We start from the raw sequence: 13,068 nt of genomic DNA on the forward strand, positions 1-13,068 counted from the left end.
CAGTACCTCAATTATTCCGTTTCCGCTAATTTTGTCTTGTATAATATTAGTTTAACAATGGCAAAGATATTACTCTTAATCCTCAAGTTCCTCGGATCGGGCTAATATACAGGGTGGTGGTACGGTAAGCGCTCTGGCACGTTACGTCGGCTGTGAACGCCGTGATCAATTGACGAGACTGTGAGTAAAGGTACATTTGTCTTAAAGTACGATTAACCTGATGAACAAGAAGCTCTCCTTCTCTTCTACGGTGGGTCTCTATTCTCTCCCCTTTCCGAAAATCATATCTTGCCTTCTCATTTCATCACCCTGCGTATCATCGCCCTGCGAGCGGCGCACAACTCTCGCGTATATCTGTTTCCTCTACATTTTTTCCTTGCTAAAGCTCGAGAATTTTGCTAACAAAAATCACAGTGCGCACACACACACATTGACCTCTTATCGCAGAAATATGATTTAAATGAAAAACAAAAGCATTGTATATTTCATGAAAAATAGTTGACGTCGCACGCGAGAAAACCACAATTAAATGAAATTCGAAGATTTCACTTTTAAACCCGAGACATAGATCATGGGTCACCGTCATATTTCTATTCCAGTTCATTTTGCTAGACCCTTTACCTTTACTTTTAAATTCTACATTTGTAAATTTGGACAAATGATAATCGTCCTAGATATTAAACTTCCATGATCGAGGGTTTAATTTTATGTAACACCTAAATTTTAATAATTGATCATTTCATTTAACATGCATGGTTGGCAGTAGAGATCATGCTACACTCTAGAAATATTCTTACTAATTTCTCCTTTTTCTTTTATGTCCTGATCTCATAAATTCGCATACAAAAATGTACAAATGATTTGAGCAGTACCACGCATAGCAGTAATGTACCTTTATACGTATTTTCCTAACAATGATTAATCAACGATAGGTAACCTCTCATTCTTATACGATCCTTAATACATACGATAAAGAGCGAATCTCTCACTTTATCTCAGCGGTTTCGTAAGTGGCAGTGAAAACATATTACGCATAGTCTTACACTCCGAACTAATCGCGAAGAGGACGAAGAACGAAAAACAAAAATTCAAACATTAGATTTCAAGTCCACGATGAAAAGAAAAACGTTGTTCGCGACACGATGTCTCACATTTAGAGATTTCCAATCTCAATCACAAATCACAATAAAATCGTTATAATTACAATAATAAATAAAACAATGATAAGAAAAACCAGGTTGAATCCAGTAAAAGATGTCCAGCGCGCTAAAACAAGAACGATCGCATGACGATGCCGCGGGCCGATTATTACGTCTTTTAATAATCAGAGACAGTCTTCTCTGGCCAATACCCGAGAGCTATATAGAAAGATAATCGTGTGGTCGCCGTTGCATATTTACAGGGAATAATCTGGCGACGGTGGTGATATTTTTTTTTATAGATAAGCAAGTTAGAGATTTGTACAAACAGGGCTAACTAACGAGCGAGCGAGCAGCGCGAATCAGTCTTCGCGTCTACCAAGGGCTGCCCCTCCCTTTTAGTCTCTCTTCTTTCCTTGGGATCGGCTCATGAGGCTCTGTCGTGATAATCATGTCCCTAACAGCGAATTCAAATGGTCAAATGTAGATTAGAGCGCATACTAAAAAGGCTGCCGTACACAAATTAAAAATATACATAAGTGTGTATGTGTGTGTGTTTGTATGTGTGTATAATGTACGTATGCATGTATGCATACATATGTATACATATGTGTATATATACATGTACAGGATGAGGTAAAGCATGACAAGCTAATGTCTCTGAAAACATTGCTATTAGAGGAAGAAAGAAATATTTAACGGAGCACATTCTTGGACTAAAGCAATTTTACAGTAAAAAATGCATCCTCAAGATCTAATCATTTTCACTCGAAATATTTTTCCCTAAAACTCGATACCTCGAGAGAAATTACTGTCAAGCTTTCACACCATCCAGTATATTTTCGGACGGTCGTCTACGAGGAGCTCTTAAAGAACCGGTCCCGCCTCTTTTCGCGTAGCTCTCAGGTACATGGATAATGCTTATCGTATGAAATGTCTTGTCTCGCATTAACACAAGGACTAACACTAGCAGTAGTGATTATCACCATCCGGAAAAAATTCGCATTTCCCGGATGGTAGTGATCACTACTGCTGCAGCGTGCTCAGGAAATCCAAATATATGTGTTGCATGTAACCTCAGGAGGTCTGGCCAGTCTGTGCCTGTAACATCGTCGGTACTATCGACGACGATGACGAGGTTGTAGTAGTGGTGTTGGTAGCGGTGGCCAATGTGCAAGGTGGCATGTGCAAGGTAAATCCATCGTAAACGTCCATTAAGTCGCGCATACGATACTCCTCCAGACAGACAAATCCTTCCAACGAAGGAGATTGTTTACGTGCACAATCCATGCAGTGCACTACATGACGTTTTTCCTGTTCACGGATAAACAGGATGTTGAACACTTCAATCTGTAAAAAAAGTTGAACATTCTTTTTTAATATGATAAACTTATTAAAGCGTGCGCAAAGATAAAAAATATCATATAAATAAAAAAGTAATGAGAGCGACAGTGTGGTCTAGTGGTAGAGCGCCAGATTCGTAATCTGAGGAACCAGGTTCGAGTCCACTAGAGCCATGAAGCATGGAATGTTTTTCCGATAGCTGCGCCCCTCCGTGCAAGATAGGCTCTTGTGCGGAGAAAACTGGGCTCCGTCTTTCGGAAAGAGACGTTAAGCCGTTGATCCAAAGGGTTAAAGTGAGAGGAGAAGGACAGTATTGGTAGTAGATTGCAAACCCTGCGGGGATATGCAATAAATTACGAATAAAAAAGTAATACATGGACATTTTATAAAAATATACACGTATGCTAACAAGAAATTATATATAACTGTATAGTGCTGATTGTACAAGATAACTTAAATTAAAAAAAGGAAAAATTGAAATAAAATGTCGAGGCTATAGAATTTCATATATTAATTTACCGATTATTACGTAGTTATTGTACAGAGTTTCAAATTAAATTAAAATCCCGAAAAAAAGAAAATAAAAATCCAGACAGCACATTAGTTTTCAAGATCATTAGCATAAGAAAGCATACCTCGCACTGGCCGCAATAATGTGAGGCCTCGTTCTTGCCGCGGCCGTGGAATCGCACTTCTACGTCTTTGCTCTTCACAAATTCCAGTATTAAGCAACACTGTCTCATCGTTCGCAGAAGACAGTTCTTGATCAGCTCGAATAGTCGTGGATCCGACACCTTGATATTACGTGCTAAATTCCACGAAAGATGCACCATCGGCACAATCGACTTGAATGCCTGCAGCTTGTTCCATTCGTAACGCTCGATCGCGAGCTGATACTGTCTGGCAGTGAGCGGGCCGACGTTCCACGCAATATTGTTACACCAGCCAACCGCCTGCACCCAGTGTACACAACCCGCATTCACCCACACGAGGTCGCCCGGTCGCTGATGGAATCTGTACACTGGGATATTCTCCTCGTACAAATCGTCTAAATTCGGCCACCAGCTGCCGTGCAGATAACTGATGCCATTGCGCTCGCAGAGCGAGCATATCACACCCCAATACGCATCTGGTACTGCAAACCATTCGCAGTCGCCCGGTCCGATGTTAATGTTAATGGAACAAAAGTTATTGTTCTCTTGGTGTCCAGGCGTTCTGCTACCAGGTACCTGAAAACGATTACATAAATTAAATCACATTTAGAAACATTCAAAACGTTTTGTTTCATAATTTTATTTATTATTTTATTATATTGAATTTTTAATTATACCTTCATATACAACTGTACGGTGTTCATTCCTAAGATCACATGGCCTACATGGCTGAGCATATTACCGGCCGATACCACCCTGGTGAAAGCCGGTAACTTCATTAGTTCATGTAATTGTGGCTTCCACTTTCTCTCATCTGACAGATCTACATTGGTACCAAAGCGCAGCATCTTGGTTCCCGGTCGGCCGGCTAGACCAAAAGTATTCTTTTTACGTCGGATCGTCTGACCGGTGCTGTCCTTCGAATCCGAATCTGACAGATTAGAAGCATGTACGCCGCCTTGTATCTTCTCTTCTCTCAGGCTTTCCTGAAAACTGGAGGCCTGATATTGCGCGTATTTGGCGATCGTCGTGTGGCTGCGGTGACTGATGCAGTTCCAGACTTTCTTATTGAGCGCCGGATCCCAGTTCTCCTCGCTGGTCTGCTGCATTTGTGTGCGTACCTCGATACCGTGATCTGGATTCGCCTCGACCAGAGTCTTGGTTGAGAAAAGGCCCAGATCGAGCTTGAGCGCTGCCGCGAGACCACGTATCACAGCAATTGGGTGTTTCAAACAAAATTCCTGCAAATGCGGGCTAAAGGCATCCTTCTTGTTCTCCAAATAGACGCTCGGTGTAGGCGGTAACAGTTGTTCCTTCGTCAATCGTTGAGTGGGCGGATCCGGCGGCGCCGGCGGTGGCGAACGATCGCTCAGTATCGAGCAATTCGGCACTCCTTTTAGCCCCTGACCCTTGCATGACTCGATCACCGTCTTGGCATCCATTTCAATGTTTAGCTCATATTCCGGTTGCGATTCGCATAACGATTCCAGTTTCAAATTCATCATCGGTTCTGTCTTGGAAATATTGGTCGCCTCGCTCTTGTTTATCGTTGTCGTCGTCATCGTCGTGTTAGAGGATAACGATGACGTCGTCGTCTCGCACTTTACCGTCGTTGTCTCACATTTCACCGTATTCACGGTCGTCGTCGCGGTCGTCGTCACAGCATCTGCCGTCGATTTCGACTGCGTCGACTGGGAAGCCGCTTCTTCCGACTTTTCCAGTTTCACCTCTGTCGCGTTCTCGAGATTCGACGGCGAGAATGGACCGGAGCTCAACGTGCCATTGTCACTGATGACACCGCCGCTCGACGGTTCTTCCTTCACGACAGTTTCCAAATCGTCAGAACCGAAGTGTTTGAGAAGGTCTTCCGCCAGCGATGTGGCTATGTCCTTCTGTGACAGCAGCGCCTGCAACTCCTGATCCGTCACACCCAAATTGTCCTTATTCGCTGGAGCCGTGGAGCTCTCCGAATAACTGCTAGTCGCTGATGTGACCTGCGTGTAACCTTGAGCAGCATACTGATTCGGCTGCTGCTGATACTGGCCACCATACTGAACACTGCCGGTGATCTGTTGTCTCTGCGGCGGATAAGTGGGATCGGAGGCGGATTTGTAAGGCATTCCTGGTGTCTGCGTAGTGTTTCCGGTTGCCACCGTATTGTAGCCAACATTGGTGTCGGAGAAACCCGTCTGCAGCGCAACCGTACCTCCTTGCTGCAACTAAATGTTGATTAATTATATTTTGACAGACGCTTTAAAAACATTCATTACCACTTGTAAAATATTTCCCGCACTTTCCTGGTTAAATAAACATTGTTTCCTTCTTATTTCAACCTCAAATAAGGTGGCAAAACATGTTTTACAGGTATGCCTTTTAGGCGAAAAATGGCGACTTTTACACCCCCTCCTTTGATTGCAAAAGTGAGAGACTGAATATATTTACCGGTTGTTGCGGTATGCCATAGTTTTTGACGACACCCGATGGTTGGCCGAGGTTCTGAGGATGGTTGTATCCCGTAGGATAACCAGGTTGTCCCGCTCTCAGGCCTCGCTGTCCTACTTGTTGCTGTTGCCTGATCTGTTGCTGATATTGCTGCATCGCACGATATTGGTGCTGCAGCTGGACAAGCACAGTCTGCTGTTGCGGAGTCAGGCTATTGAGATTTTGTTGTAGGAAATGCAGCGTTTGTAGTTGGTGCGGCGATAAGGAGAACGGTGATGTCCGTTGCTGTGGTGCGGCCGATATCACTTCGTCGGTCTATCGAGCAAAATTGAATTTAATTAATTTGAAATGTTTAATTCAAGTTGCCTGTTCTCTAATTTGTTTTTACTTATAATAACTAATTTCTTTACAAATACTTTATCGGGACCTACTATATTTATAAAGCATTTAGACTGCGCTAAATTATATATTTCTATATAATTTTATCTAGAAAATATCTGTCTTCTATTTTAATGCATTCTGTACCTTAAATCGCTTAGCATTCTGTCCCTGGGATTGAGGATAAGGTGGAGGCGGTCCAGTCGGTGTGGCACCATATTTGTACGAAGGCCCACCGGGTTGCTGCTGTTGCTGCTGCTGCCGGCTAGACATCTCTGCGCTGATCGGCAGATTCCAAGCTTCTTCGATTGACGGCAATTGCCGCCTCCTGGATAAAAGAATAAAAATTATATGAAAGCACGAAACAAGCTTCATGACTACAAAATCAAAGAAAAGTACAGTAAAGGTCGACTAAAGTTCCGGCTTATATTAACCTTTAGCTCACATAATTTTGTTTTTATATTTAATTTTATTATTCTCTCAGATGATATTTCTTTATTACACAGGGTGTTGAAAAAAGATGGCACCAAAATTTAGGTTTGTAATACTTGTGAAAATAAACCGAAGTCTTAGTAAGCCTTACTCCAAAAAGCATTTATTTCTGAGTTATAAATCATTTTCTACTCCAGACAACATGCATGTTTAAAAGGCATCTTATTCAAGATGTCTTAAAGATGTCTCACTCATAAAATCTTCAAAACTTATATGCAAATATCGCATCATCTAACCGACAGATTGCTTTTGATGGGATCCGTTTTTTGTACGTAAAATATGATGAATGTATAAAGAACAATATATGTATAAATCACGATACGGCACAATTTGTATCAGTTATATCGTGGAGTCCAGTGCCAGACTAGAGTCAAGCTCAACAGGGTCTTCTTTCCCCGCTAATTTTTCCAAGCCCGTTCCCTTGGCAGTGGTTTCGCTAGATAGTAGATAAGGACAGTGGGAATCTCGTTAGTCACTCTTATAATAAAGTGGCATGATTTTTAATTAATACCTAGACAGCACAATGTCCAAAATCTGGACATAAGACATCTTTAAGACGTCATTAAAATGTCATATCATAAGACGTCTTTAAACTTTTGTCTCGATTTTGGACATTGTGCAGTCTGGATAGTATTTTAATTACTACAAGCAATACTAAGCTTTTCTTTCATATTTTTCCTCTTGTTAACGCATTACCGTATTACTAATTTTTATTTTACAATATGTCTAAAAGTCGTCAATAATAAAATTTTGTAAGGCGCCTCAATAACGTCATAAATTAGAATCTAAGACGTCATAACGACGTCTTTCTAATAGTTTTATGACGTCACAATGTTCTTTGGGACAGCAGATGTTCGATATGCCATCCATTCATTTCAACATACAATTCGGCACGCATTCTCATTGAAGATCGAACATGTTCAAAAATTCTAGATTTATTTCAGACTTGTTTACAAAAAATGACAAGAATTTTCAACTTTCTGTATCAGTTTATCCAATATGTCAACCGATGTGACGTACACTATGCTCTTCAAGTGTCTCCATAAATAAGAGTCTAACGGATTTGAATCCAATGAGCAAGGTGGCCATGCAACTGGACCGCCACGTGCTATCCACTTTTCTTGAAAACTATTGCTTAAATGTTGTCTAAAAACAATCATGAGGAAATGCGCAGGAGCACCATCGTGCGTAAACACTACATAGATTGACATAATGAGTGAACTAATACAGAAAATTGAGAACTCTTGTCAACAAGTACGAAATAAACCTAGAATTTTTGAACGTGCTAGATCTTCAATGAGAAAACGTGCCAAATTATGTGTTGAAATAAACGGACGGTACATCAAACATCCGCTGTAGAAAATGTTTTATAACTCAGAGATAAATGATTTTTGGAGTAATGCTTACTGACTTTTCGATTTGTTTTTTCCCAAGTGCTTCTAAAATTGCTCCTAAAATTTGGTTACACCTTTTTTCAACACCTTGTATAAATCCAATCACTATTATTATATTACATTACTATTATCAAATATCTATTAGCGAATTTAATAAACAATATAATAAACAATTTTTGTTATTTTAAAAATTTTACATAAACTTCAAACGTGTAACTCATATATATTCATCTATTTATCTCAATATTTAAAGAGCTACGTGTTATAATGGAATTATAATGGGATTATAATGTGTATTTGACTTTTCGACGACGACTCACTTGGTAGCGACGGAAGGCATTGGTGCTTGACTTAGGTTTCTCTGCAGAAAGTCGATGCGGTGATGGAGGGATGGGTTCATCGAATTGTTACCACCGGACTTAACGCCACCCAGACCCCCGAACGGACCCGTGCAATTCGCTATATTGCTGTTTCCCCTACGAGTAAAACAGAAAATCTTAACACGCTAACTTAATAACTCAATGTAATCATTTGAATTTTTGAGATTATCAAATGTAAACCCGACCTACAACTTACGACACATGCCGATCATTCTTAGGTGAGATAAGTGATGAAGAGCCGGTTGCTTCAAATTGTTGTTAAACTAACTAATAGTTAAATCATGTCTATCTTTGTCTAATTTAAAGGAAAAGACATATGATTTAACTATTAGTTAGTTTATCAACAGATTGGAACCATCGTCCTCTGTTCGTGTTGCCTGCCCTTTTTGCATTTAGAATCTTCGCTTTCTTTAGGCCTGTTCTCTTTAGCTAAACTTCTTGCACATTTCATCTTTTCTCTTTTTCTCTCCAATGTGAAAAGAAAAACAGGAAAGATGAACCGTGCAAAGAAGTTCAGCTAAAAAGAACAGACCTTTTTTTCTCCAATGCCCAGTGCATATTTATCTCGTTTTAAGTGCAGGAATTTTTGGGAATTTTAAGCAACACGAAAAAATCTATTAATACAAAACATAAAAGTGCACACGCCGTGACATATACAAATAATAACATAAGAAAAGAAAATAATACATAGTATAATTTACAGAACCATAACGAGTGATTTAATATAATTGCACACTATTCATTTATTTAACTTTTATCTTTTAAGAGGTTACATACCTTTGACAGGTCTTAAAATTAGGTAAAAATTGAAATTATTTTCCAAAAATTTTAATAACAATTATTGAAAATTGAGGTCCTGGCAATTTTTCAACACTATTTTTCTTAAAACACTACTTTTGATATCAGGAATATTTCAGAGACTAGTGAATCGATTTGCATGCCATTTTTTACAGCTACTTTCAAAACAATAAACTAGTCCTTCACGTAGGATTTTTCAAATTATGGTTTAGTTTTTCTAAATAAAAGAATAACCGATTTTTAGATCAAAAATTGCATTTTTCACTACAAATCGCTGCTATTTTTCGAAAAATTAATATTTTCAAAATCGGCTATAAAAAAACTAGTTTTATTCATCTAGTATCTAGTTTAATGGAAAATTTTTGTTTTTTGTTTTACATGCGAGGGGCGGAGGTATCTCTGGTACTGCAAACGCCATTTTTACAAACATCATTCGAGAAAATAGCTGCCAAAAAATAGCTGCTTTAATATTTTTGAAAATTTTTATTGAAATTTTCGAGAGATGTTCTCAAAAGACTATTCTACAAGACTTGTATTTTCATTTTTTAATAAAACACAATTTTACCGGCAATAAAAATTCGTTAATTTCGACTTAGTTTTAGACCTATCAAAGGAATGTAATACCTTAACCCATTAAATCCTAGGAAACCCCTAAGTGTTTTTTTTTCTGTTATAAATCCTTGAAATTTTTGTTATAAATTACTCAAATAATAATTATATAAATTTATTGATTTATTCTACTCAAAAAGGTAGACGAAATCATTTATTACAATTGAATATTTGTCAGTAAAAGAGGTCGTTTTTCTTACCTCCAGCTTTAACTTTATCTTTTCCTTCAGCTACCCCATCCCATCACCGACTAGATTTTCGGAAAGAGCAACTCTTTTTACTGCTAAATACCAATTGCGGTCTAAAAATTTTGATTAGGGCTCCGAGTTATAAAGACTTAAAACAGAAAAGCACGTAGGGGATTTAATAGGAAAATAATTTTATATAATATTTGTTTTAATTATTATTAATGTGATCAATCACTAGTAATTTAAACAGCAGATAAATATACTCGCCAAGGTTGAAGTAACGGGATTGCAATTTAACATTTAATAATTGTGAAACGCTATAAAAATTACTCGCGCTGGAGTAATATACAATATACCTGGATGCGTTAACGTAACAGGCTAGAGCGTCTTTCGGTTGACTGACACTTTCGTACAATATCCCTAGATTAGTCCAAGCAGCTGAATGGGATTTGTCTAGTTGCACGGCGCATATGTAGGCTTGCAGTGCATCCATAGGCTGATTCTGCTGCTGATATAGTACCCCTATACTACACCACGTGTCCGCATTGCCTTCCGATTTTTCGACTGAATTTCTATCGAGCACATAAAGAACATTATTAGTTCCCAAGCAAAGAAGAGAAAATTATAAATAAATCTGTATAATATAAAATATAACGTGTATAATAAAAATGTGTAAAAATATATAATAGTATTAAATCTACAATACTTACCTTAATATTATATTCAATATCTTTGTATTACATTGGAAAATTTCTTCTAAAACTTGTAAAACGTCTGTTTTTTTGACTATACTCCTATACAAATATTACAATAAACAGATTATAATAAATAAATAAAAAAATATAATAAATAAAAAAATATAATAAATAAAAAAATATAATAAATAAAAAATATAAAAATAAATGTATTTTAGAGCATGCGTATATAAAAAGTTTTTTCTTTCAAATTTTGAAAAAAAATCTAAAGCATTCAAAGAGGGTATCGAGAAAATTTTGTCTTAATAGAAAAAATGTTTAATTTTATTTTAATTAGTAAAAATTGTTTTTAAACTGCGCGATGTCATTTTTAAGTTTACTTAACAGGAACTTTTCCATTTAATACAGTAAAAATTCACACACACTGTTGTTTATTGAAATTGCAATGCCAGAAAGCCAACTTTAATCCTAAGTTCCTTTATTTGTTGTATAAAACGTCAAATTCAAAGTGTAATTGCAAAAAAAGCACAATTATACATAAATCAAATAAAAAAATAACTCTAGTTAACTCTAGTTAAAATTATACGTTCCGCAGTCTAAAACCTATTTCTTCGTGTTGCAATTTCAATCGACAGACTCGCATCGATATCATACCTAACTTTTGGGTGTCATTAAATAATGACCCATTACCTGTACGCGATAAACGCCTCATGCACTTTTCCGGAAGCAGCGAGACAACGTCCTAAAAGGTAAAGACTTTGTCCGCTTTTCGGCTCGGCATCGATGGACTGCTTCAGGCAATGGATAGCTATGTTTTGCTTCTGCGGCCTGCTGATGCCCAGCACCGTGCACTCAACCACATGGTACATCCATCCTGCACGAAAGAACAGATCCGAGTGATGCACGTGTCGCAGTCTCGTCGTTATTTTCTTCTTTCCCCTGACATTGAAAACTGTCACGTCATTACCTCGACGCTACATGACGAGCTAGAAAGCTAGACTGAATAGACTCTCTCGCAGGTATGGCCCTATTGGCCTTAGGGTTGCCCCCGGCAGCAGTCGTTTTTACATGCTGGCTGCTGGCCCTTCTCTAGGGGGGCTGTCTCGAATTACCCCCCCTTCCCCTGCAAACATAGGCGCAGCAGCGCGAAAAACGACCCTGGTGCGTAACATAATTTTCACCCTCTCAACGAGACTAGAAAAATCCTAAGTGATTTTCGCGCAACAAGCGCTTGTATTCGTCAGTTATCTTAAATTTGAATTGGCCGTCAAGTTCCAGAAAATGCTGATTAAGATTGCCGGTAAGATGTTTTATTAACTCTGTTCCCTTAGATCGATTAAAATCATTCAATTTTCATTAAACAAAGAACATAAAACACTGAATAATTATTTAAACCTCTCTCAGGACGCTTTTTTTCCTTTAGAATAGTATATTATAGTATTATGTAATATAATATTCCATGCATAATATGTATTATAGTAAAAAAAAAATAATATTAATCCTTTCGCGCGACCTCGATATAACGACGTTGATTTATGGCCGCTGCTTCTATATTCGCGCGACGCGTGTTTACCTGTTGATACCCACGGATTAATCGTCGTGGGAAAAGCGAGGTGTCGGCAAGAAGTTGTTATTTGCAACTTGCAACAATAAATGCGCGACCGTAAATATATAGGTGCTGAACACGTGGCAGAACCGCACGTGGGAACTGGCCGAGTTAATAAATTCCTCCGATCGATCAATTTCAACCTAATTACTCTTCCATCTATTCAAGCATTAATAACTATTTTATTTTAATAACAAAAAAAACATGAAATCCTCTTGATAATAATAAATTAGCAATAATTATTAGGCCTTCGCTTTCAATATTTGTCGTTCATTTTTAGTTTATACTTTATTTCAATTCACGGGCGAGAACGTGCAAATTTCGAAATTCTCTCGGAAATATCGCCGACAGTTTGTTTACAAGATTAAAATAATCACCGACACGCACGACATGTACCGTCGCTTCGCTTGCTCGTCTACCTTTAATGTTATTTATTCACCTGGCGTATTTACCTGTCCTAAACGCCATATTCACATATGCGTATTGATTTGCAAATCTGCCTGACCTGCCTTTAAATTAGTCCACCTGGCCACGGTCGGATCCCAAAAGCTCGATTCGAGTTGAATCTGCCAGTCGGTTTAAAGCATTCAACCGATTTCTCGGAAAAACTTCTCACTTCAATAATCTCACGTTTGAAAAGATTAGTTTTCATTAAAAATAAAAACATAGAGTTTTCAAGATTGTATACATTCTTGTCTCTGATCTTCAGGAAAGGTTTCGTCGAAATTTTTGAAGGAAAGTAAAACGTAAAAATAAAACAATTTTTCGCGCATAAACACGTAACAAAATTGTTGAACGCGTTCTTATGAAATATTAACATCATTGTAATTTTTTTAAATTAAAGCGACCTTTTTACACAATTTAATTCCCTTGATTATTCCGCATAAAAGCATTAAAATAATCGTAAAAGAGAATTAGTTTACTTCTTTCTCTACTCTCTCTACTTATTG

The 13,068-nt window shown here is 38.0% G+C and overlaps 1 protein-coding gene across 3 annotated transcripts in view; it reads right to left on the reverse strand.

The window, feature by feature from the left end:
- Window positions 1-13,068, reverse strand: part of LOC143905543 (histone demethylase UTY-like) — a 143,553-nt gene that overhangs the window by 4,309 nt on the left and 126,176 nt on the right. For 2 of the 3 annotated variants that reach the window (XM_077421014.1, XM_077421016.1), the window contains 8 exons: window positions 11,203-11,386; window positions 10,174-10,389; window positions 8,163-8,318; window positions 6,104-6,284; window positions 5,579-5,893; window positions 3,814-5,355; window positions 3,119-3,712; window positions 1-2,489 (listed from right to left, as the gene is read on the reverse strand). The exon at window positions 1-2,489 is cut by the window's left edge and continues 4,309 nt beyond it. In XM_077421014.1, the coding sequence (XP_077277140.1) occupies window positions 2,217-2,489; window positions 3,119-3,712; window positions 3,814-5,355; window positions 5,579-5,893; window positions 6,104-6,284; window positions 8,163-8,318; window positions 10,174-10,389; window positions 11,203-11,386 (3,461 nt within the window). In that variant the 3' untranslated portion in view covers window positions 1-2,216. The remainder of the gene's footprint in view (window positions 2,490-3,118; window positions 3,713-3,813; window positions 5,356-5,578; window positions 5,894-6,103; window positions 6,285-8,162; window positions 8,319-10,173; window positions 10,390-11,202; window positions 11,387-13,068) is intronic. The other variant, XM_077421015.1, reaches the window with a different exon arrangement.

This window comes from Temnothorax americanus, unplaced genomic scaffold (genome assembly GCF_048541705.1).
Source record: "Temnothorax americanus isolate GAGA-0224 unplaced genomic scaffold, ASM4854170v1 Scaffold63, whole genome shotgun sequence".
NCBI lineage: Eukaryota > Metazoa > Arthropoda > Insecta > Hymenoptera > Formicidae > Temnothorax > Temnothorax americanus.